We start from the raw sequence: 25,647 nt of genomic DNA on the forward strand, positions 1-25,647 counted from the left end.
TATACAAATACCTTTGTATTTTTAAATCATTGACCACATCTGAGGTAGTAATAGTATAAACACATCACATATGGACCTAACTCTCAAAGAAAAATTAACTGTAAAGCCTTTAAAATAAACATGTAAGAAAGTGTGTGCATTTAAAAATAAATGTTCCTTGGCCATACTTTATATATATTTGTAAGGATCTGTGGTTTAAAAACACTGCCAATTTACGTCAGTAGTTCTTAATGAAACTCTACTGGGAATGACTATAAGCCACAATACATTGACTTTAATGCAGTTTTTATCAAACTGATAAATATTTCATAGGAAATATATACGGACATTGCAACTTCATTGTATTATATTACAACAATGCTAATGCCAGTAAATGAATTGACAAGTTATCTTTAGGTTATATTTAAAGATAATTCCTTAGTTTTTTGGTAACATTTTCTCTAAGGTCATAAATATTTGTCAATTTTCTAATTTTGTGGTCAGACATATTTTAGATGGCAGTCTTTAGTGACTAGTGATTAGTATGAAAGGATGGAATTAATATAAACAGCATCTAAAGGCCTCCTTCTAAAAAAAAGCTACCTCCAGCAGAAAGAGTTCAAATGAAATGACTAATAAATATCTGTTATTTAAACATCCAAATAACTAGAAAACAAAAATCTGCACTATTAATCTTAAATGCAAAATAAAGAATACTGAACTATAAAAATTTCCTAGTCACAATGAAGTTTTATATTTATTTCATATAAAAACTGTGCTTCAAATTTTTGAAAACTGTATTTTAAAAAAGCTTTGACAGAAAATACTGCTAATTATTTCCTTTATATGTAAAACTTTTATAAGTGCTACAAAGAATTTCTAGAAAAAGACAAAAAATTTATAGCATTCAGTAAGTCTAGGTGTATGATGGGCATGACAGAACATATTTTGTTTCCTTTGGAAGATAGTACTCTCTTTTAAAGAATTAGAAAGAGTACAGGGGCAGGAGTAACAGCACAGCAAGTAGGGCATTTTCCTTGCATGCGGCCAACCTTGGTTTGATTCCCAGCATCCCATATGGTTCCCCGAGCACCACCAGGAGTAATTCTTGAGTGTATGAACCAGGAATAACCCCTGTGCACTGCAGGTGTGACACCCCCCTCCGTCCCTCAAAAAAGAACACAGGGTATGTAATTATAACATAACCTTCTTTATAAATGAAAGCAAATTGTTTAACAGTTTTTAGAATTAAAAACTAAAAACTTTTAACTGTTCTTTAAACAAAGTACAAATGTAAAAAAAGTCAAATAAATGCTTATTAATTTAGACCATAATTTCTCAACAAAGGTATTCAAGTGCATATGAATACCTGTGGAGTCCTAGGCTACACCAAGGGGCCCACAAGAGAGAACTGCATGAAAGGGAGCCACTGGTATGAGAACAGGGAGTCACCCTGGAAAGAGGGGCAACAGATTGGAAGGGGCCGTGGTTGGAAAACCCACCTGTGCTGGGGGGTTTCTGGTTTCTACGCTGCCAAGTCTGTTACTGTGTGTGTGTATGTGTGCATGTGCTGTGGGCTTTTTTGGGGTGCCTATTTCAATGGAGCCCAGGGATTGCTTCCAAAAATGCTCAGAGACCATATAGTACAGGGGGTTGAAATCAGGCCTCCTGCATGTCTTGCAGGCGACTGAGACACCTCTCTGGTCCTTGTAATTGTTATATCTTTTTGTAGAGGAGGGGACATTCACGCCACACCTAGTGGTGCTCAGAGTTTACTCCTGATTCTACATAGGATCACCTGTAATGCTTATGAGATCATTCGAATTTCGGTCAAACTATGGTCAGTCACAAGCAAGACAAGTGCCCTAAGCACTATACTAGCACTCCAGCCACTGTGAAATTTTCTTAGTGTAGTGTGAGTGGACAGGGATAACTACTAAACATTAATTATGTAGTGATACAATTGTCTTCACCCATTCCATATCCAACCTGAGTATTATTTCTCCTTAGTGCTTGTACAATTACAATAATCTGATTTCCAAAGTGTGAAATAAAAAGAGCAACCTGTGACTTCCTGAATTCAGCTGAGCACATATATAAAGACACGCCACAAATGATGATAAAATATCTTACGACATTAAGAACTAAAAATTCCTCAAAGTAAAATCTCTGTCAACTTTACCTTTCAATTTCTTTTTGCTGAGGGCTTGAAATCAATAACTTTGCTTTATTGTCATCAGTAAATGCTTGCTGTTCTTCATAGACCCTAAGTTTTTCCTTTAACATTAAAATCTAGTGGAGAGAAACATTAGTTAAAAATACATGTTATTTTCTCCATTGTACATGGCTACAACAAAACTTTAGTGTGAAAAGTAACTGAAAACAACAAATTTTAACTGTAACAAGGAAACATATCAAAATTAAAATTACAGAACCTCATAAATGAAGAACAAAGGGAGATATTAACATGACAATGAATTGAGTAGACATACCTCCTGTTTCTGCTCATTACAGATCTTTAAATATTGAGTTATGTGATTGTTGAGGTTAAGAACATTACTCTTCACCTATTAAATAAAATTTGACAAAATCATGTGACATTCGTGAAAAATTATAATCATGCTTAAAATCTGACATAGAATTGAACACAGTAAACTACAAATAAATCATACAGAAATTGCCTTACTAGCTGAGCAATGGCACACAAGATTTTGTAAACCACTTATTCTTACTATAATAAAAATTATCTACTTTCTTTTTCCTGCGACTACTAAGAAACTCAGAAATAATTTCAGCTATACCTATTGGTCATTGGAACTAATTAAAAAATTAAGTCATTCTATTTTATTAGTCTTGGCAACAATAGAAGAGTGGAGAAAAGATTAAATTTAATTACAAATACATAATCCAAGGTCTTACCTACTTCTCAGTTAAATGACTTAAAATTTTGCATTTAACACTTTTCAACAGTAAACTATACCCTCACTGCATTGGTATAAGAATAACATGGTAAAAATGTGTGAAAAATCTACAGAAGTTTTTTCATACCCAGATGTTACACTCTTTCCCAACTATTTATATATATATTTATATATATAATATACGATATAATATATAATATACTATATAATATACTATATATTTACATATAGTATATATATAAATAGCATATGAACATTTCTCTTTGAAAGACAGCAAGTAGCAAATCTTCATAAAATGGAAGTATTATATATAATATATATAATATATAATATACTATATATTTATATATATATAGTATATATATAAATAGCATATGAGCATTTCTCGTTGAAAGACAGCAAGTAGCAAATTTTCATAAAATGGAAGTAACAGACTGGTAACTGGGGAGAGAAGTTATCAGTTACACGTTACGTTTCTGATTAACTCTGAGATCCTGTGTTTTTATACATACATCTTGTCTGATTAATATTATTTTCAAACTATCTTAAATTATTGGCAAAAATCCTGACCCAGATAATCATTATATGTTGATGGAGCGAATCACAGTTTGCAACAGGAAATAAATTATTGCAATGGTTCTAATTATTTATGAGAATTATAGGAATAGTATGTACCCCTTGCCTTACAAGATAGGTAGAATAAACACACTTACAGAAGATTTAATGTCCTTTGCACGGTTAGCATACTTGAGAGTGTTATATGTGTCATCGTAGAAAACAGAGGAAGGACTAACAGCAGCTATCATTATAGTTTGACAGTTTCCTCCAAGAGAATCCTTTAACAAGCGAGTAAGCTTACTATTTCTGTATGGAATATGCTGATTCTTCCTCTGAAAGAACAAAAAAAGCATTCTTATGTCATTTTCCACATTTAAATGCAAACTCTTACCAATTCACTAGAAGAACTTAAGCTTTACCCTACCATACACATTCTAACTGGTGATTGAAATGACGATAATGAATCTTATGAGCCTATTCAATGAACATGTTAAACAAATTTCCCACTTAAACATCTGAAAAAAGTATAAATTCTAGCTATGATAATACAGAAATATTAATTGTGATAGGTATACCATGCTAAAGAGATATTACCAGTAGAAGATAGAAGTATAAGATCTAACAAAATCTGTATTATTTTCAAACTTTACCTAAAACCATTCAAAACCAAAATGTCAATATATTTTTATTCATTTTAAAAGACATTAAAATTCAAGATTAAATAAGCATGTGTCCTGCACAAATATGTTCAAATAATAAAACTTCTGTATGGCACAGAAATATTTCCCCTTTGAATAACCATCGAGCCCAGATATAAAATAAATTAGAATTATCACCATTCAGATATTTCACCTGAAAACCTAATAGTTCTGAAAAATACTTAATGCTACAGGACTGAAGAGACAGCCCAATGGGAAGAGAACATGATCCCCGGACACTGCAGGGAGTGACCACACCATTCACTCAAGCACTGAACCAGAATAGGCCTTAAGCACTACGGAGATTGTCCTCCAAACACCAAAAAACAAAAAACAAAACAAAACAGTTAACAGTGTTATCCTTCACAACTTAGTAGACTTTAGCAAAAGTGATTTTATATCTATCTTCAAGACATGCATTAAATAATGACTTGTAAATAACTCAATAGGCATCACTAACTGAAAAATTAAACAGATGTGGAAAAGCATCTTAAGTTTAAGTTTAGAAAACTAGTTTCTAATCCATGCTATCTTCTTTCATGTCTATGAAAGTGCTATATTCTTTAGCCCCTCTTGTTTTCTAAGAAAATTCAATGCCCTTTAGTATTTAATCCAATTTCTAGTACAAATAATAATGATCTTTAAAAAACTGGGTTCTTTTTGTTTTCAAGTTAATTTATCATGATTGCTGTGATCATCAAACACTCATTTAAAAAATGAAGTGCTGTTCTAAATAGCTGTTGAGAAAAGGACCATATTCACTATCAATATGATATTCATTGCTTCCATTCAATAAACCCCAATGACATCATTAGAAGTTTAAGAAGTAAAAATTGCCATACTTTGATCTGATAAAATATTCTGCTAAGGATAGCAATGACACCTTTTAAAATCTTTTTTAAAGGTCTTTAATAGACCTTCAAGACAAAATTATTTTCAGTAATGTCTTTCTAGGAATTATACCTATTTTAAAATATTATAATAAATAAGCATACAATACCTACCTTTGAATCTGCTAAGGCATTGATGACGTTCCCAAGAGCTAAAAGTGATCGATTGATATTTGTGCCTTCTATAAAGCGGGTCCCTTTAGTATTGGCAGTACTGGCTCTCTCAGACCCTGCCAAGTCAATGAGTGACATCTTGGCTATACGAATATTTTGATTTATGCTTGCTGTTTTGTCTTGCTGTCGCAAATAAATCTTTTTGAAATTACAAGAGAATAGAAAAAAAATGAGGAAGACTGAACAAAATTAAAAAGAAAATGCACCTTATTTTTAAAAGACACAAAATTAAAACGTTTCATTTTATATTTGTAAAGGAACCTCACCAAGTACTCAGGGTCCTGCTATGCTGGAGTCTGAACTCCGTGACCCACAGGTTAGGTTTGTGTGCTACCACTTGCCTAACATGTATAAAATCTGGGTTCAGTCCTGATACCTCCTAACAGACATATAATATGAGCATTATCAAACCTTCATGTTCATCTCCTAGGTGCTGGGGTTGGGCCCTTTAATAAATCAGTAAGCTTAGCAAGGTTTATTCTGACTCATACTCAAGAGTAGCAGAAGTAATTACCAATGTTGAGCAAAATTTTAAATGAAAAAAATTCCCATATATGAGCTAGAGGGTAAGTTACTAGCTCTCGTAGAAGGTCAAGAAGCTATCATTAATATTCTAATAACCCTTGAACCAGAATATGGAATCATCAAAGGTAATGGAATGGCGTAGTTTCTCTAGAAATAATGTTTCTGAGACAAAAACAAAGGTAGCGGTCACAATGCTTTATATCTCTGTAGCAAGTGGGCTGTTCCCAAAAGAAAGCTGAATATTAATGTTGCACTAAAGAATAGATTTATTCTAATTCCAAAACTGTTATAACATTGTAAGTAAGATAATACCATAAAAATGAAAATAAAGCTTCATTTACTACCTGCCATGTTTAGCAGTTCAGCAAAGCATAATATAGTTAGATATTTCCAACTACTTTGTAGCAGTTTAATGAAAACAAACTTAAGTGGCAAGTTTAAAAGCCAAGTTATCATTCCATTATCAAAACTGTGAATTTAGTACTAACAAAGAACATAGGGGTTAAGATTCTTGTCTTGGATGCAGTGAGCCCCGGTACCAACCCTGGCCACTACATGGTTTCCTGAGTACTGCTTCGAACAAACTCAAGTACATAGTTGGGAGGAGTTTACAAACACTACCAAGACCGACCCCTCCTTATCTACCTGAAAAAACTGGGGAAAAAAAAAAAAAGACTTTCACTTCATTTTCCGATAAAGCAGGACCAAAGGAACTTCAGGTAAACCGCAAAATTAGAGATTTCTGTCAAAAACTACTGATAAATTGAGAAGCCACTGGTAACAGAAAAGACTGAAAAATTGTATGAACTGAAGTGCTATTGAATAATGTGGTAGCTTGCGAATTCTTTTGAAGCTACATAATCATTCAATACTAATATGACTAAAAACTATAATAAACAATAACTGCTATGTTTTAGCTCTTGTTGGGATTATATTCAAAAACAGTACTTAGTAACTGAACCATTCTTCAGGACTGTGACTGTTTATTTATAGTCACTATGGTGAAATCTTCAAAAAAAAAAAAAATACCAGGCCTGTAGTGATAGTACAGCAGATAGGGTGTCTGCCTTGCACGAGACCGACCAGAATTTAATCCCTGGCATCCCATATGGTCACCTGAGTACCACCAGGAGTAATTCCTGAGTGCAGAGCCAGGAGTAACCCCTGAGCACCACTGGGAGTGAACCAAAAAGAAAAAAAAAAATCACCAGATAACAATGATCATTTCCATTATGCCATACTCTCCACAGATATATCTGAGATAAAGAGTTTTGCTTTTATTCTTCTGTATGTATGAAAATGACCATACCAGAATTTTACTTCATTTATTTAAATTTCAAATTTAAGAACAATAACCTAGTGGCTTGATACCTGGAAAACAGCATGAGAACGAGAAGATGTAGCATTCATATCCGTGGGATGCTGTGTTCTGTTTTTGTTTCCATTATCCAGTAGCTGTAAAATTTCCTCTGAGGACTTAGGCTAGAGAAGTTTAAATAGAAGAAAACACACAAATTAGCTATTTATCTGTAACATTTTAATACACTCAGTGGATGAAAGGTATTTATAATAGCAAGATAAAAGGTAAAAAATTATATTTTATAAATCAGTTCCATTATATGTTGACTGCACATCAGTTGAGTTAATTTGCTGTTGCATGAAAAATAAAAACATTTTATAATAAAATAACTCAGAATACATGATATCAAATGTTGAAATAGGTTTCTGAAAGAAAAGCTTCTTTATTTCAAATAAAACAGAAAGATTAAAGATACATTCTCATTTAATTGTACTTTATGAATTTTTTTCTCAAGCACAATAAAAAATTAGCAAATAACTGAAGGAAATCACCACAGAGCCACAGCTACAACTCACACAAGGGAAACAGAAATTGTCAACATACCTGGTGTAAAGTCAAACCCTGAACAACCACTCCTTTCTGGGCATCTTCCCGAACTGCAAGTGGTCCTGAGTTTACTAAGAGGTCACGAATCTGTTCATTATATACCTTAAAATAAAAGGAATTACTTTAGCATTTATGTCAAAATAATAGCGATAACTCCAAGCCCACCAGGAAATCATGGATGATTTAGGCTATATTAAAATTAAGATGAGGGCTGAAGTAATAGCACGCAGGTAGGGCATTTGCCTTGCACGCGGCAGACCCAGGTTCGATTCCCAGCATCCCATATGGTCACCGCCAGGGGCAATTCCTAAGTGCAGAGGCAGGAGTAACTCCTGTGCATCAACAGGTGTGACTCAAAAAGCAATAAATAAATAAATAGATAGATAGATAGATAGATAGATTAAATAAATAAAATTAAGATGAGAACAGGGCTGGAGAAATAGTTCAAGAAGACTCTTGCTTTACAAATGGCAGACCCTGGTTCGATCTTCAGTATCATACACTGTTTCCCCGAGCTTTACACAGAATGAGGAGTAAGTCCTGAGGACAGTTGGGCATGGCCCCCAGTTAAGAACTGCTTATCCTTACTCATTCATCTCACCCTTTCTATCTCATTGCCATTGTTTGGCATTTTGCCTTTTGTTCTCTACCAGGTATGCGGGACGCGTGGCTGAGATCTCCAGTCTGCTTGGATTGGGACTGGGTCTTCTCCACCCAGATCCCCTATTTTCCAGTAGCTTGGCAGCCATACCAACAAACTTTCCCCGGCAACATGTAATCTCATCAACGGCAAAGATCCAGAGACTATAAAACCAAACTCTGAAAGAGAACAATGCAGCGTCTCTTGCCTCCAAGCCAGGCTGTCTTCACCGGGGTCACGTTGGCGGGGGTGGGAGAGGGGGCAGGTTGAGTTTCCCTCCCCACCCCAAGCAGAACTCCTGGCAGTCAAAAACCTCCAGAATCCAGTCACAGCCATGCTCAAGACCACTCTCCACATGCTCCAACAAGCCTCAGCCATGAAGGAACCGACAGAGGAACCCAGGTATGTGGGACCTGTGGCTGAGATCTCCAAGCCTGCTCGAATAGGGACTGGGCCTCCTCCACCCAGATCCCCAGTTTTCCAGTAGCTTGGCAGTCACACCCACAAACTGCCCCCAGCATCAAGTAATCTCATCAACGGCCAAGATCCAGAGACTATAAAACAAAGCTCCTGGAAGAAAGCGACACAATTTTTCCTGGAGTGCGTGACATCCATCCATCCATCCATCCATCCATCCATCCATCCATCCATCCATCCATCCATCCATCTATCTATCCCCACACAGTAGAACCTGGCAAGCTACCGTGAAGTATCTGATAAGCGAAAACCAGTAACAACAACATGTCTTCATGTTCCTGGAGCAAGCAGATGCCATTGAGCTACACTAACACGTGACAGGGACAAATGAAGACATTACTGGTGCCCGCTTGAGCGAATCAATGAACAATGGGATGAAAAGAAGTTTTTCTACCATTACAAATATGGGAGAGTTTGTTCACTTAGGCTCAAATCTGAAATTTAAAGGTAGAATCACTATTCTTTTATTCCATCATTCTTAACTTGATGAGTACAGTGAAACATGGATTAGTGTTTTTCAATTTTCTGGAAATAGAACAGGACACATGGGCTGAGAAATGCTAATGGACCTGGAACATATTTTAAATGGTGGTATCATGATTCATACTAGAGAAGACATTTATTGTTCTATAATTCTCAGTGCTCTAAACATTTTAGTTTTAGTGCTTAGAAGTTAAATTAAATCTAGGATTAAGAGTGGATGGCCTTCCAGAGGCCAATTGACAGTCAGGTATGTGCCAGCAGTGAAGAGACACGCAGGGCCTCACGGAATGGGGGTTGACCTGGCCCTGCCCCTCCACCCAATGAGACCCCGAGCCCACGAACTTCCCCTCAGGCTACTGATTAAACTGCTTAACGACCTTGATCCCAGAGACACACAAAAGAATCACAGAACCCAGCCGCTTTTGGAAGAAATCCTTCCAGATTTAATTATTAAAATTTCAGAATTCCAAAATAGCACAGCTGTGATAACATCATATGCTGTTCATAATCAGCAATAGAAAACAAATTGTCTAATGTTGCCTTTTCAGCAGGTCTGAGTGTTGGGGAAAAATCTCAAATAATAATGGTGGGTCTGGTGTCAAAATATTGAATGTAATCAAAGTAGAAAGAAAGTAATGTGGAAATCATCTGCCACACAGGCAGGGGGAGGGTGAGGAATGGGGGGAGGGTATACTGGGGTTTTTGGTTGTGGAAAATGTGCACTGGTGAAAGGACAGGTGTTTCATCATTGTATGACTGAGACTTAAACCCGAAAGCTTAGCAACTGTTCTCATGGTGATTCAATAAATAAATTTATTAAAAAAAAAAAAAGAATGATGGCCTCAGGGTTGGCAAGATAGTATGGTGGTAGGGGTAGGGTATTTGTCTTGCATACTGCTGAAGACCTTAGATTCAATTCTTAACTTCCATAGGGTCCCTAAGCACCTCCAAGAGTAACACCTGAGCATTGCCAGGTGTGTCCATCTCCCATCCCATACAACCCCCTCCCCCCAAATATCCTCAAAAACCAAAATGAAAAAAAAAATGATGGCTTTTATTCTTCACATTAACTTGTATTTATTCACTTATATTCTTAATAACACTCTCATAGATTCAATGCTCTAACTCCAAATCTACCTGGAGTCTCCATCCCTCCACCAATGGCCCAAGATTTCCTACTCTCCCTCTTCCACCTCTAAGCTTAGCAAACTCATGATTAGCTTTTTATAAATTTACTTACTCCTTTTTGGGTCTTATGTTTGTAAAAAACTACTATTAACATGCAACTCTTCCCCCCGGCCCCCCACCCCCAGTTTGGGGATCACATTTCACAGTGCCCAAGGCTTATTCTGTCTGCACTCAGGGATCAATCCTTGCAAAGGCCTTGGATGATGATAATGAAACCAACAGGTTGGTCATGTACAAGGCAAGTAAGTACCTTAGTTGCTGTATCACATTGTTTCCAACCCCGTAACATGGAGTTTGTAATGATAATTTCTGTAATGGGATTATCCTACTAATCATATTCAAAATGAGGGAAATTTAGGGCCTAAGAAGTTAAGTGAATTTTTTTCTTGGTGACTAAGGGAATACTGGCTCTGCACTCAGAAATTACTCTTGGCAGAGCTCAGAGAACCATATGGGATGCTGGGGATTGAAGCCAGGTTGGCCATGTGCAAGGCAAGCACCTTACCCACTATGCTATCAGTCTAGCCTCACATTCATATATTTTTATCTTTATTAGTATTAATTTAATTTCCAAAAATTATACATATACACAGTACTACTGATCTCATGCTTTAAAGTGTTAAAAGTACTGCTTACAAATCAAAGTGAAAGTAAAGTGAAATTTATTAGTTACAAAGGGGGGGGACTAAGGGTTGGGGGGCTAGGGGTGTGGGGATGCGAGGTGGAGCTACACTGTGATTCTTGGTGGTAGAATATGTGCACTGGTGAAGGGATGGGTGTTCGAGCATTGTATAACAGAAACTTAAACCAGAAAACTTTGTAACTTTCCACATGGTGACTCAATAAAAAAATTTTAAAAAAAAAAGTACTGCTTACAACTTGCCAAAAAAAAAAAAAAAAGACAAACCATTTTTTAACTGGTAAGATTGAAAATTATAAAATGAGGGGCTGGACAGAGATTACTGTAGGTAAGGCACTTGCCTTGCACTCGGGCAACCTTCATTCTATCTCCTGCATGGAATATGGTGCCCCGAGCACTGCCAGGAGTGATTTCCGAGTACTAGCGCGCAGAGCTACCACTCACCCACCCACAACCCCTCCCCCCAAAATTTTAAAGCAAACCCCAAAACAAAAAAAGGTTTCAAGAATGATTTTATGTAAGATAGTTTTATCTTATAATAAATAGCCCATAGTTATAAATACTGGTATAATTTTCTACTATGAATAAACCATTTTTAAATGTGATAAGATCTTAAAAGCAGAACAATGATAAAGAGTTCATTTAAAAATTTTTATTTATCTAAAAATCAGCAGTCTTTTCTATTGGTTCTCCTATTTATTTTATTTTATTTATTTTAACAAAAATGCAGAATTAGAACAATTACTCTCAAGCAGGTGTAAGAATCAGAATCATCTAACTGGTCTTAAAAAACAGATGCCTCAGTGGTCAAAATCCAGATTAAGGTAAAATATTGAGGAAATAAGCTTAAATATGTCCATTTTTAAGAAACTACACAATTAAAAACGTTACACAGTTCTGCTCTAAAACAAATCCCAAGGGTGTGTGTGTGTGTGTGTGTGTGAGAGAGAGAGAGAGAGAGAGAGAGAGAGAGAGAGAGAGAGAGAGAGAGAGAGTGAGATGCCATGAACAAACCTGGGGCCTGGAGCGATAGCACAGGGCGTAAGACCCGGGTTCGATTCCTCTGTCCCTCTTGGAGAGCCTGGCAAGCTACAGAGAGTATCCTGCTTGCACGACAGAGCCTGGCAGAGTCTGGCAAGCTACCCATGGTGTATTCTATATGTCAAAAACAGTGACAAGTCTCACAATGGAGATGTTACCAGTGACCACTTGAGCAAATTGATGAACGGGACGACAATGCTACAGTGCTACACAGTTCTGCTCTGTGGTCTGAGTAGAAAACCATTAGATCAAATTCCGCTTTACCATTAACAAAATTCAGTAAAAATTACAATAAAATCAAAAACATTATAAAAATAAACTTCAAAATTCTCCCAGTTATAATATAAAGATCTAAAAGAACGATAAATATTGCCAAATCTTTTTCTAATAAATTTCAGAATTCATTTCTGAAAATATTTCATTGTTATAATAAAATGTTAATGTATTTGAGTTCTTAATTCAAAATTATAATATAGCAAAATTACATTGCTGCAATACAAGACAGTACTTTTCTTTTTTATTCTTAGTCCTAGAGACTAATCAGAAAAAAATTTTTTAGAATAATAATCTTAATTAAAGAACGGTGAAGAAAGTCTCAGCAGAACCAAGCTATATGATACCAACAAAAGAGCACTAGAGGGGTTACCGGCATGCCCTCGGCCCGGATGAGATCCGGAGCAGCCGTGCACGAGACGGCCCCTCTGCTCTTTAAAGACTATGATCCGGGAGGGCTACTAACCCATTTGGCACCCAGAGACTTATAGAAATGCATCTAGACTGTAAACTGAGCTAAAACAATAGAAATCCAAAACCGCAAGGCCGAGACAGTTCCTATAATCTTCATTCTCAGCAATGGAAAATGAACTATCAAATGATGCCTTTTCAGCAGGTTTGATTGTTGGGGGAAATTTCCAAATAATAATAGTCAGTTCTCTGTTGAAATATTGAATGTATCCAAAGTATAGAGAGAATAAAGTGAAGATCACTGGCCACTCAGGTGGGGGGGGGCGGCGTGGGAGGGGGTATATTGGGGTTCTTGGTGGGGGAACAGGTACACTGGTGAAGGGATGGGGGTTTGATCATTATATGACTAAGACGTAAACCTGGCTTTACACTCAGGAATCACCCTTGGCGGTGCTCAGGAGACCATATGGGATGCTGGGAATCGAACCCGGGTCGGCCGCGTGCAAGGAAAACGTCCTACCCGCTGTGCTATCACTCCAGCCCCAAGCACGGATCTTCTTAAAGAAACACTTCTTAGTAATACTGATTAATCTGAAATATGATATTGCCAACTTACCTCCAGATAAGAAACTGCAGTACTACATACTTTCTCTTCTTTAATCTCATCCATGGATTTGTAAAGGTCTAACATCGTGAGGTACATCACTCCAGGTTCTGCAGCTGAGCCGAGCATCGTGTGGGTCTTCCCAGCTCCAGTGGCACCATATGCAAGTACTGAGATTTTATGAGAAAGGCATTAAAATTCTTTGTTATGATATACAGTATCACCATATACACCGTCTAATGGAAAGTCCCCTTCGGACAGCATAAATAGTAATTTTAAACCCAACGTATTAGACATCCTTAACACCTGGCTATTTTAGAATAAACCTATTCTTACTTCCATAATCCATGTTCCAATTCAAGATTTCCTCAGCTACCTCACCCTGTTCTGGTTCCCTTTCTTCTAAAGCATGGTTACAAATTTTAATCAGTCAGATTACCAATCTCCATACTGCTTGGTCTCTCTTGTCTTTAATCAGCTAGCATCTCTAGTTATTTATTTTGGGAGCATGCTGTGGGGGAGGAGGATTTGAACCACAGCAGCTGTGCTCAGGAATCAGTTCTGGGGGTGTTCAGGGGATGATAAGCTATGCTAGGGATTGAACCAGGATCAGCAGGTCAGAGGCAAGTACTTTACCCCTTGACTTTCTCTCTGGCCCCAGAACTTGAGTAGTTATACATATGTGTATATATATATATATATATACATATATATATATATATATATATGCACACATACACATATTTTAAATACCCAAATGAGAAAGTACAAATTCTCATGTTGGGATATTATGTACCATAAGAAGAAAGAATATATGCTTATCTGTCCAGGTAGTCAGTTACTGAAGACTATTTCTTCATAGTTGGCATGCTGGGCATATTAGATTCTAGCTTCTTAAACAATAGACTAAATCTATAGTTTAAGTGCTTTAAAATAAATTATCATTTATTATCAACAAATGTTTTATATGCCTCGATACCTAGGGTTGCATAAATATGTCTTGACTGGAAAGAGGTCAAATGTGGAAAAAGCTTAAGTCCCATACTACATAATCTGAAGTTATCCCTATGTTGTTCCATTCTACTCCACTGCATTTGTCTTGTAGAGTCCAGCTGTTTACACTAACTAGAAGACATTCATCTGCTCTATATATATCAGCATAAAAGCCAACTTCCCTGTCTTAGGCAGAAAGGTCTACAGCCACATGTGTACCTTCAATACATGACACATTCCTCGATTCTAGCCAACACACTTTATGGACAATTGTAATTTTAACAAGGGAGAATGGTCAATTGTAATTTTAACAAGGTATCTTTGAAACCTATCAAATCCTTGGGCACAAAGAAGGCATAGTCAATACAAGTTTACTGAATGAACTTGCTAAAAACCACCAACATAATACTTAGAATATATGCTAAAAAGGAGAAGCATAGCAGTTCTAATCAATAAACCATACTCAATTCCTTCTTGACTAAGAAGGTAAGTCTTCAGTAACAAAACTCAAATGAGTCAGTGAAAGGCAGTCAAATGTTATAATCAGGGATATCTTAAAGAAAATTTCATAAACCATGGTAATTAAAATGCCCCAAATCATTGAATTAACTACTCTTGGTTATTTCTCTTTCTAGGAAGTAAACAGGTCTTTCTCAAAGACAAATTTTAGGTTTTTCAAAAATACTAGAGCTGCTTTTGAAGCTGAAGATGTGCTACAGTAACAGGTGTAACTCTATCTCCTTTTATTTTTATTTTTTTGGACCAAACCTGGCAAAGCTCAGGGATCATTCCTGGTGGTGCTAGAGTACCGTATGTAGTACCAGGGATTGAACCAGGGTTCAATCTGTGGAAGGCAAGAGCCTTAATCCCTGTACTACTCTTTTGGCCCCACACTAGTTTTGATGTTTTCATTTTAAGGTAAAGAAAAACTTACATATACTGCCAAATGTTCAGAAACGTCCTACTATTCCATGAGGGCTGGCAGTTGTATAAATAAGCGGCAGAAAATTTTCAAATGTAATTTGTGAGAAATCTAACATCAATGGCAAAATATAGTTAAAAGTTATGGAAGTGAGAAAAATAACTGAATATAACATAATGACAATTTCCAAGGTCTATAATTACTGTAAAAGTTAACTGAATTTAAGAACTTTTGGCAAGCAAGCACTTTAAACTTGATTATATTAAGAATAGTCAAGTAGAAGTTCCTTCTAATGCAAAATTGATATCAGATGTAAAACTTAAACCCAAATAAAAGAATTACCTGTGCAATTATATCCATTCAAAAAACTTCGAAGAATTGGCTTAGTGGTGTTTTCAAAAACTTCCAACTGAGTTGAAGTTTCATCAAAAACAGCGTCAAAGACAAACTTAAGATCCTTATTTTGCCTTTTTGTTGTATCTCGATTAATAATTTTCTTTCCATGAAAAAAACTGATTTCTTCTTGTTTGGGATCAAACACTAGAATATGCTTATCTACAACGTGGACCACTTTATGGAATCCAACTGCCTTTTCTTTTGTGTTTTCAGGACGCACACGAACTACAACCTTCATGTGGTGACACAGGTCTTCCTCAGTGGCAGCCATTGTTTTCCTTGATTCCTCTGTTCAGATGAATGTCCAAATAATTCTTTTAAAAAAAAAAAAAGGAAAAATGGAGTATAATATCCATTTGTGTGCAAAATTAATGCCATGAGTAAATCATCAAAAAGGTGCTAATTCTGTTCAACTCATACATTACTACTAGAAACACACATACACACACATAATATATCTACATATAAACTGTATACTTAGAGGAAATGTTTCATTCTTTGGTTTAAAACCTTCTAATGGTTATGCGCTTATTTGGAGAGCAAGTTCCAAGTTCTTTCGATCGCCAGCATTATCAGCTGGTTCCTTACTGATTTTCAACCTTTCCTCATTCCGTATCAGCTAGCAAACCAAACAATCCTTCAAAACCTTCCTACCAGCCATTTTTCTTCACCGCAAGGTGTTTCCCACAATATGAGCATAAACTCTGTAACTTCTTTTAAGTCCTTGGCCAAATGTTGCCCTCCTGCCCACCTTAATGAAAACTGCCAACCTGGGCTAGAAAGAATTCAATGGGCTTGAGCTCGTGTTTTGCCCGCAGAGGTCCAAGCTCCATCCCTGGCACTGCAGGGTCCCTTGATCACTGCTAGATACAACGCAAAAGCACAGAGCCAGGAGTAGCTACTGAGTACGTCTGGGTGTGGCCTAAAAACAAAAATATTAAATATAATCGTCAGCCCAAGCATTCTAAATTTCTAAACACCTTAGATTCCCTTTTTTCCTTTCTTAAAGCACGTATCTTTGAATAAAATACATAATTTTACTGATTTTTTACTATTTGCTTTCTCTTCTACTTCATCTTAAGAGTATAACCTCAACAATAATCTGTTTAAAACCCAGAGACTCTGAAACCCTCTCATTAATAGTACTGTAAATCATGGTACTTCAAATAAGACCCTCACACTGGCAAAAGAAATGAAGCCGCTAATTTGGTGGGCTGTGGATTTAAAAGATTCGATGGACAATGACAAAGGAATACTGACACTCACTCTGGTGGTGGGCATGGTGTGACATCCCTAAATCACAAACAATCACACTATTGTCAGCAATATTACTTCAATTCTTTATTTTTAAAATACTGTTCTGTGGATTTATATGTTCCAAGAGCCTAGAAGTACCTGACACATAGAAGACAATTTGTATTTGGAGAATAAAAATTAATGAACACTGAAAGAATTTTGTTGGCTTTCCTTTTCTTAACTTCAGGATTCTAGGGAATTTTCTAGATAAGATGGACCTCAACTTATTGATCTATTGATCTCTACCAGTCTATTTTTTTCTTGCTTATATGGGAATAATAGCCTTAACATTTTAAAGCATCTATTACTGATGCTTTCTAAACTTGCATTATAGAACAGAGATTAGGATCAATATTCAATACTCAAAGATTAGGTTCTGAGTAAGCTATTGCTGTATAACATCTCTAGCACTTTTATGCCTGGGCTAGTTAACTGTTGAATGGACCTACTTTTAACCCTGTGGATTTCTGAGTTACAGGTGAAGATGTATCACTCTCTACTGCCAAGATGCTTGCAGTTAAGATCACCTTTACTAAAAATTGTTCATAAGCAAACATTCTCTTTCATTACCTTGATGCGATTTTCGAGAGATTCTTTCCTTTTTCATTCACATGATCCAAACTACAATAGTGCTAGTGCCCATATGAAAATTGAAGCTAGGTTTTGGTTAGCCTCGTTATAATATATGGTTTGTAGGATTCAAGTTCAGGGTGTGAGTAATATTTTATGTTAAGATATTTACCAGGATTTTGTGTATGTACCATACACAATGTTTTTTGCATTGTGACATAATCTGATCACTGTCTCCATAATGTAGATAACAAACTAGAGAGATCAAAGGCGAGTTGACGTTGAGGTGATGTAGATAAAAAAAAAGATAATATTAACTCATAACAGGGTAGTGATGAGATTTTAGAGGTTGTGAAAGATTAAGTTTGTTTGTTTTTTTTAAAAACAGGTGCCTGGTAAATAAAGATTCAACAATCAAAAAATAATAGGTCTGAGTCTCGAGTGAATACAACAGCATCAACTGAGACGGAAGCAGTGGGGGACAAAACAGGATTTGATCAAGAGTTCAGTTATGGTCATCTTAAACTGGGACTTTTATTAGACATGCAAGTAAAAATACTGAAGCACTTTTTAAAGGCTTCACAATAACATTAAAAATCTTGGTAAACCCTTCAAGCAAGGAGAAAATGATCAACTAAGCCAAACGTGAATGGAAGACCCAAGAGAATGAATCTACCCTGTGTTGAGAACACTTTTAATTGGCGTGGCCCAGGTTTCACAGTTCTGAGGTTCCAGTTGGCTTGGCCACCCCTCACCGTTGAAACAAAGCAAATTGGTGATACCAGAAAGGTATTTGCTGCTCCTTTAATGTTAGAGGCAACTCCCTGGATGCAGTGTCTAAATGTCTCTACCAAATCATTTCGACTTAATGTTGCATTGCATTGGTTCAGTTTTAAGCTTGAGTAAAATGTGAAACAGGAAAAAAAAAATTACAGAACAAATCCAGAAGTGACATTGCAAAGCGAGCAAAGAAATGACATATGTGCAAGTGTCAAAAAAGTTACAATAAAGGTAAATCTATCATAAAATCATATACTTTTTTAATTCATACCTAAATGCAGAAGACTCTGCACGGAGGACACGGTTTTGCAGCCTCTGTCCTACCCTAAAAGTAGTACACTGAGTAGAAGGCAAGGTCATTTCAATTCTTAAAGCTGCGACCCAGGGGAATGACTGCTTTTTCTTCATCCTGTGCCATGTGTCTAAGCCCCACAAAGCACTTATATACCGGAGACCTATGTATGACCTTGGATAAGTTAAGTTACTTACCCTCACTAAAATGGTTTTCTCATTTTGTATAAAAGTGGTAAAACTTCACAACACTGCTTCGATGGCTGAGCCAATAAATATTCTGTTGTTAAGGTATTCAATAAATGTCATTTTTCTTCCCATCAGCCCAAATCTTATCAAAAGAATGCTGCTTCTTACCAAAAATACTTGCCCTTTTTGTGTGTTTCCTGGGCGGAGGACTGACACTTTGGGTAGGACATTCTTTATTGGAAATGTTCCAAGTTTCAGAGGATGTTCGGCATTTCTGGTCCTCTGTCTAATTAAAGCCAGGAATGTATCACATTTTTAAATACCAAAAACTAACTGCTACTGTCTTAGGAAAGTTTCAGAAATGTTTGACAATGCTTCGACTTCAACAAATATGCTTCGTTCCAATGATATATATATATGTATATAAAATCACAAATGATTAAATAATTTCAATCATGATTATTTAAAAATAACAACTAGAATCTCAAGGTTAGATTTCTGTTATTAAAATGTATTTTTTGCTATTTGCTGGCTGTCACATTGAGGGAGAGTAATTTTACCTTCTCCTGATTTACTTTTTTCTTTTGTAGAGTGGGGCAAGTAACTACTTGATAGAGTTTTAAGTATAAAGTGTGTGTCAGGGCCAGAGTGATTACAGTAGACAGGGAACATCCTTGAATATGGCTGACCCAGGTTCCAGTTCCATCCCCAGCACCCAATCTTGGTCCCCAAGCCCAGGAAGAATGAAACCTGAGTACAGAGCCAGGAATAATTCCTAAGCACCACCTGGTGTGGTCCCAACACAAAACAAAAGTGGGGATTATATATATATTTCAAAAGATGCCTGGCAAAATACACACTACACAAGTTTGACATTATTGCTAAAGGCAGTAAAGAAAATAGTAATAACTTAGTGACACAAACAAAGGTTTCAACTGAGAAGGGCTATAAAATACGGTGTTAGACTATACAGATATAACGGAGGATGCCTATAGATCGATTCCTATAGACAGAAAGATTCCTATGGGGAGTTACTAAAACTATAGCTGTAGGATGGATAGTCACTAGTCAAGTCTCACATTCTTCTGGGTACTGAGATAAAGAGGGTGAGGAGTGGGCTCTGACTGAGGGGATGCTTGAGAAAACCTTGTATGATAGGATGGCTTTCTAATAGAGACATAAGTGAGGGAATGAACAAGAAGTGGCTCTCTCGGCAATCAGTATTTGAGCCTGGAACTTGGTGGGAAACAGTTTCTGTAGAAGACAGATAAAGCGGCTGTGAGGTAAATTTGCTATACCACATTCTTTAATTATTTAGCTTTAGATGAATGATCTATTTTTTTGTGCAACATCTAAAGAAGTGTTCAAGTTTTGGGAGCTGCAGAGACTAGGGAAGGGAGAGTATTGCATTATAAGATAAAACCAGTTAAGAATGAGGTCTGAAAAAAAAAGTGAGGGCTGATTTAATAGATTTTGAATAAAAGACCATAGAATTTAGAGTTGATTTTGAAGTTCATTGGAAAGTAATGAAGATATTTTATAGGGTGATAGGTCTTATTCAAGTTATATTCCAAGGAAAAAAGTTAATTATCTAAAAGGAAAAGAATTACCTAAAGAAGTAGAGCAACAACTAAAACTTTATAATATAATTTGTAATAGACTTTAAAACATCAATTTAACTGTGGTATTAAGAGTTGTTCCAGAAGTAACTGGGATTCAAGTGCTGGGGACTGGAGACGTCAAATTTATGACTTTATGCTCAGAAAGTAGGTTTGTACCGCTGAGATATATCTTTAGGTCTCAAATTCTCTCTCATTCTCTCTCTCTCTCTCTCTCTCTCTCTCTCTCTCTCTCCACACCTGCCAGTGTAACTTACTCTTGGCTCAGTGCTCAGGGAACCAAATAGGGTGCTAGCAACTGAACTTTGTAGGGCCACTAGCAAGGTACACAAGTGCCTTATCCACTGTACTATCTTTCTAGTCCACCAATCTTAATTTTTAAAGTATCATATACTGTACTTTTACAGAAACAAATGAACATAATTTTAATATAAATACTTATTAAAATGTAAAAATTGGCCTATGTTGAAAGATACAGATGTATTATGGTTGAGATTTTTTTTATGTTAGTATGCCCTCTGCCTTCCTAACATGTCCATGTAAAACAAACGGAAATCTAGCTGATTCTGAGTAAGTGACACAGAAATCAAATTTATTGACCATGTTTGCTGAAGTGGCAAAATAAAAATCTAAATATTGTTATTTGCGCGGTATGTTGATAAAAAATTCTTTCTGGATATTGTTAAGATGTTATCAAGGTTTCTGATCAACTTGTCATATTTACTAAGTGGTATTTGTTAAACAGAATGAAAAAAGCAAACTGGCACAATTTCATTGGTGGAATTGGAGCATTAATAAAGAGGTAAACCTATTTAATCAATTAAGAAAGGAAGTATTTAATTTTCTGAAATAGCTAATTTTCCTGCAATATTTAGTGAAGGTGTAAAAAAAAAAAAGAGAATCTTAATTCTCTTCAACAGATGCCAATCACAGTTTGCTGAAACTGGAATAGAACAGGAGGTTTTCAAGTTAAGCGAAATAAGTCATAAAGAAAAGGATAATTTCAACATTTGAGGTATAGAGAGAAACAAAACAATAGAGTAGGTAGTATCAAATGATGACAACCCCCTGGCCCTTGATTACTTAATTGGAAATACCACACAAGAAAGGGGATGGTGAGGTGGACTGGAAGTAACAGGGGGACATCAGTGGAGGGTGTAAGGGCACATTAGTGATAGTGAGGTGAGAAAGCGGTATACATCAAAACCATAAATGTTAACACTACCATAAACATGTGACTTAAACCATAATTAAATGATAGGTTTAGTTCTTCTAATACATCAAATCAACAAAAATTTTTGTTAATTCATCAATTTTATGTACTGCTATTATCTTCAAAAGCAATTGCTCATGTGATGGATCTCATGCTACCTATCAGCTCTAAATACTCAAGACTTCCCAGCATATGAAATTCAGGGGGCTGGAGAGAGAGCATGGTTGGTATAGCGCTTGTGCTACACGCAGTCATACAGGGTAGTGTTTGAATCTCACACAGCACATGGTGTCCCTGAGGATAGCCAGGAATCGTCTCGAGTACAGAGCCAGGAGGAATCCCTGAGCACAGCCAGCTACGGTTTCTAACCCCAATCAAAAAGACCCCCTTCCCCCCTCTGGTAAACTCCTTAGCATATACCAGGCTCCGGTTTATCTTTCTGACCCTTTCTTCAAATGTTATCCTTTCCTTGATTAAGATACTTCAGTACTATTTGGCTTAATGTTCCTAAAACATACGAGTCCTCGAGACTATTGCACTCTCCCTTCTCTCTGCCAATAAAGCTCTACCTGCAGATATTTCCAACTCTTAATTCCTTATCTTCACATTCATATCTGTTCAAATGTCACTCCATAGAAGTTTTCCCTAAAGATATTATCCAAATAGTGTCACTCTGATTTGGCCACTCCAATACCTTACCTGTTTAATTTTTCTTCTGAGAGCATTTAGATTGACTGGAAAATACATATTACTTGGTTATATACTTATTGTTTTTCCCTCTAGAATAGTAGTACCACAAAACTATAGATTTTATTCATTCTATATTTCAGAATCAAGAATCTATTAAGACCAAATACATACTTTTTGAGCAATGAACTAATGTAGACTTTCAGCCATATATGCAAAAACCAAGTGCAGAATAAAGGATTAGCAAGCACTGTTTACATTTTTAAAAGCCCAAACACATTTGTTTATGCATATGCTTGCTTAGGAAGAGAATACAAGGCAGTGTTAATACTAATTAATCCATTATTGGGAAATACTATAGTCTGGCTAACAAGCAGGCTTATTTTCTATTTTAAGTCTGTTTTGGATTTAAAGTTTATCTAGGTTTTGTTTTAATTTTTGGCCACAGCTGGCTATGCCCAGGGCTTACTTCTGACTTTGCATTCAAGGATCACTCCTGGAGTACTTGGGGGACAATATATGGTGCCAGAGATCCAACTGGAGTTAGCTGCTAGGTAAGCACCTTATGTCATGTCACTCCAGTCCCTAGTCTAGATATTTTTATTTCAACAAAAGCTATTACAATTTATCTTAAACTGAAGCTTTAATTTAATGTAATATCTTTACATGGAAAATTTCTACTTCACTCCTATTAAGTCAGAAATGCTTTAAGCAAATTATAGATATACAGTCCCAAGTAACATTTTTCATTGCTATTTAAAAGAGAAACTGAAGTCTACAGAGATTCAAAGACTCCTCAGTTGCCGGAAGCAGGAGATATGGGATTTGAGTTGAGATGAACAGAGTAAATGTATGTGTGTGTATAAAATTCCTCAGTGCCTAATAAAAGATATTGAAAGAATGCTAAAATAAAATGAAACGTTCAAAATTTATGCTTGTTGGAAAGAAATGCAATATCCATTCTCCACAAATACACTATTGAAAACCCCTGGATTAGACTGATATAATGACTATTAACAGCAAACAATAACAATTATTTTAGTACAGTTCATATGCCAGGAATGGAAAATATCTGACATTGTTTAATTGGATATTTAAAGTTGCATGAACAACCGTATGTATAATCACATAATATTTATGACTTAAAAATAATTATTTCCATTTTATAAAAAAAGACTTAGCAATAGAATAAATGATTTTTCCAAGATGACAGCCAGTAAGAGAGGAGTCATAATGTGAAGACATGCAGATCCAATGTACATGTTCTTTGCCAGAATGCTGGACTAGCATCAGAATTGAATATCCATATAGTATACAATTTTTGAACAATTTATCTTGAACATCACTGTATCACTGTCTTCCTGTTGTTCATCTATTTGCTCTAGTGGGCACCAGTAATGTTTCCATTCGTCCCTGTCGCGATCAGGGTCAGGGGAATGAGGCCCATTATTGTAACATCAGTAATATAAATTATTTCTTAAATAGAAACTCAAATCTGAAGTAGTTCAGATACCACAAACATTTTCTAGGAATAGGAACTATGCAATATCACTAAGTGGAAATAATTAATACTGGAGTAACTGTTTCTTCAAACTTATGAGCACCAGGGAAGAAAATTTCTGATGGAGAAAAAGGTGACATTGTCAATTAGGCTACTTTTTCCTTTTAGTTTTCATAGTATTTATGAGATAAAAGTAATTTTATTTTGTATCTTAATTAGGATTCAGGGCATGCTTATAATGAAACAAGAAGCACTGCTAAAATGCAATTTAATTTACTTGTGCGTAGCATTAGAGATGTATCAATGGCTACTATTAAAGATGGATAATCTTTGTTTATTGATGGGTACCTGCCCTGCTTACAATAAACCTGGGTTTGATGCTAATGCTACATCTGATCGCCTGAACGTTGCCAGGAGTAAAGGGTAGCCAAATGTGGCATCCTACAAAAGGATATAATTCTTGCTTATTAAAACACATTTTTTGAAGGACAGAAACAGTAAAAGGGACTAGCAAGTCTTAGTAGTATCAACGTTCAGAAATACCCCCCAAATCCAAGCCGGACGTGCTGAATGCAGAAGAAAAGCACAATTAAAAATTATAGAGTGTTAACACCTTTTGTTGAGTCTCTATTCTACAAAGAGAAGTTAACTAACAGCCAATAGTTAATAGCAAAAAAACCCTAAACTGTTCAAACTAAATTATTACCTTCTGGTCAAATAATCTCTTATAAACACAACAGTCAGTCTTAACCTGTCTGCGACTGGGGTCTAAAGAGATTCTAGAGAAGAAAGAGTCTTGAGGCAACAGACCCAAATATAGGACAGGTTCTCTGCTTCCAGTCCCCTCTCATTTGCAGAACACATTGCTATGGTCAACACTTTCTTGTCTCATCTGACCCTCGGCAGTCTATTAGGCCCGGGTGGCAGGTCATCTTGATGTAACAATTGGGGCTGTGGGCAGCTTGCTGACCCATCAGTGCCCGCCAAACAGCAGAACCTCTCCGACCAAGAGTTTGTAAGTTCCCGGGTCTTCCCAAACAGACAGTTTACTTGAATATCTCCATCAAACAAAACAAACAAACAAACAAACGCTCTAAAGTGGAGTCCAGTGCCGACTCCTTGCAAGCGGCTTTACAGTGCAGCGCCAGGGCCGAAGTCTGGGCAAGGGGCCAGGGTACCCTTTAAAACTTCCGACTTCCGCCAAACTTAAAATCCCCGTTTCTTCCGGCTCCACAAAGGACGTGTGGGCCGGGCTCGGTGGATTCCAACCCCCTGCTTCATTGCACTGCACCCCCAGGAACCAGCACCAACGCACCCCGCTCCCCCGGCCCCCGCCAAGCTGGTGTTAGTCCGCAAGCCCACCTGCTCCTCGGCACGGGAATCGGCGGGACGCTTTCGTTTCCCGACCAAGTCATCAGAAGCAGCGCGCCGGGGGCCAAGGTGACCCTTCTCGGTGGTGGTGGGGGGGTCGCCCACTCACCTCGGGCGCGGGACACCCGACCGCTACACTTGCACTACGAAGTCCGCCTCCCGGCGATTCAAACTCAAGCTACGAGATTCAAACCCAAGCCAGCATTCTTAACGTCTCCTTTCATTGGCTGGCGTCGCCGTGACGTCAGCACGCCGGACGTTTCCGCGCCGCGCTGCCGCGGGACGCCGGGAGACTGGGCGAGCGGAGCGCCGTGGAGGCAGGGCTGGCTCCGCGTCGCCTAGGCAACGCGTAAGGCGGTTTCCGGAGGCTGGGGCCCCCAAGTGGGCGGGGCTAGGCGGCAGCTGCAGGTG

The 25,647-nt window shown here is 37.0% G+C and overlaps 2 protein-coding genes across 4 annotated transcripts in view; one reads left to right on the forward strand and one right to left on the reverse strand.

The window, feature by feature from the left end:
• KIF18A (kinesin family member 18A) overlaps positions 1–25,395 on the reverse strand; it is a 63,252-nt gene extending 37,857 nt beyond the window's left edge. The window contains exons 1-9 of the mRNA XM_055142910.1: positions 25,228–25,395; positions 15,666–16,033; positions 13,421–13,578; positions 7,649–7,753; positions 7,117–7,227; positions 5,161–5,358; positions 3,614–3,790; positions 2,472–2,546; positions 2,162–2,271 (exon numbers count right to left, since the gene is read on the reverse strand). Coding sequence (XP_054998885.1) covers positions 2,162–2,271; positions 2,472–2,546; positions 3,614–3,790; positions 5,161–5,358; positions 7,117–7,227; positions 7,649–7,753; positions 13,421–13,578; positions 15,666–15,990 — 1,259 coding nt within the window. The 5' untranslated portion in view covers positions 15,991–16,033; positions 25,228–25,395. The remainder of the gene's footprint in view (positions 1–2,161; positions 2,272–2,471; positions 2,547–3,613; positions 3,791–5,160; positions 5,359–7,116; positions 7,228–7,648; positions 7,754–13,420; positions 13,579–15,665; positions 16,034–25,227) is intronic.
• Positions 25,396–25,522: 127 nt separating this feature from the next.
• Positions 25,523–25,647, forward strand: part of METTL15 (methyltransferase like 15) — a 232,761-nt gene continuing 232,636 nt past the window's right edge. Inside the window, exon 1 of one of the 3 annotated variants that reach the window (XM_055142052.1) lies at positions 25,523–25,644. The gene's annotated coding sequence lies outside the window, so the exon portion shown is untranslated. The remainder of the gene's footprint in view (positions 25,645–25,647) is intronic. The other 2 variants (XM_004607862.2, XM_055142049.1) reach the window with 2 other exon arrangements.

This window comes from Sorex araneus, chromosome 6, assembly GCF_027595985.1.
Source record: "Sorex araneus isolate mSorAra2 chromosome 6, mSorAra2.pri, whole genome shotgun sequence".
NCBI lineage: Eukaryota > Metazoa > Chordata > Mammalia > Eulipotyphla > Soricidae > Sorex > Sorex araneus.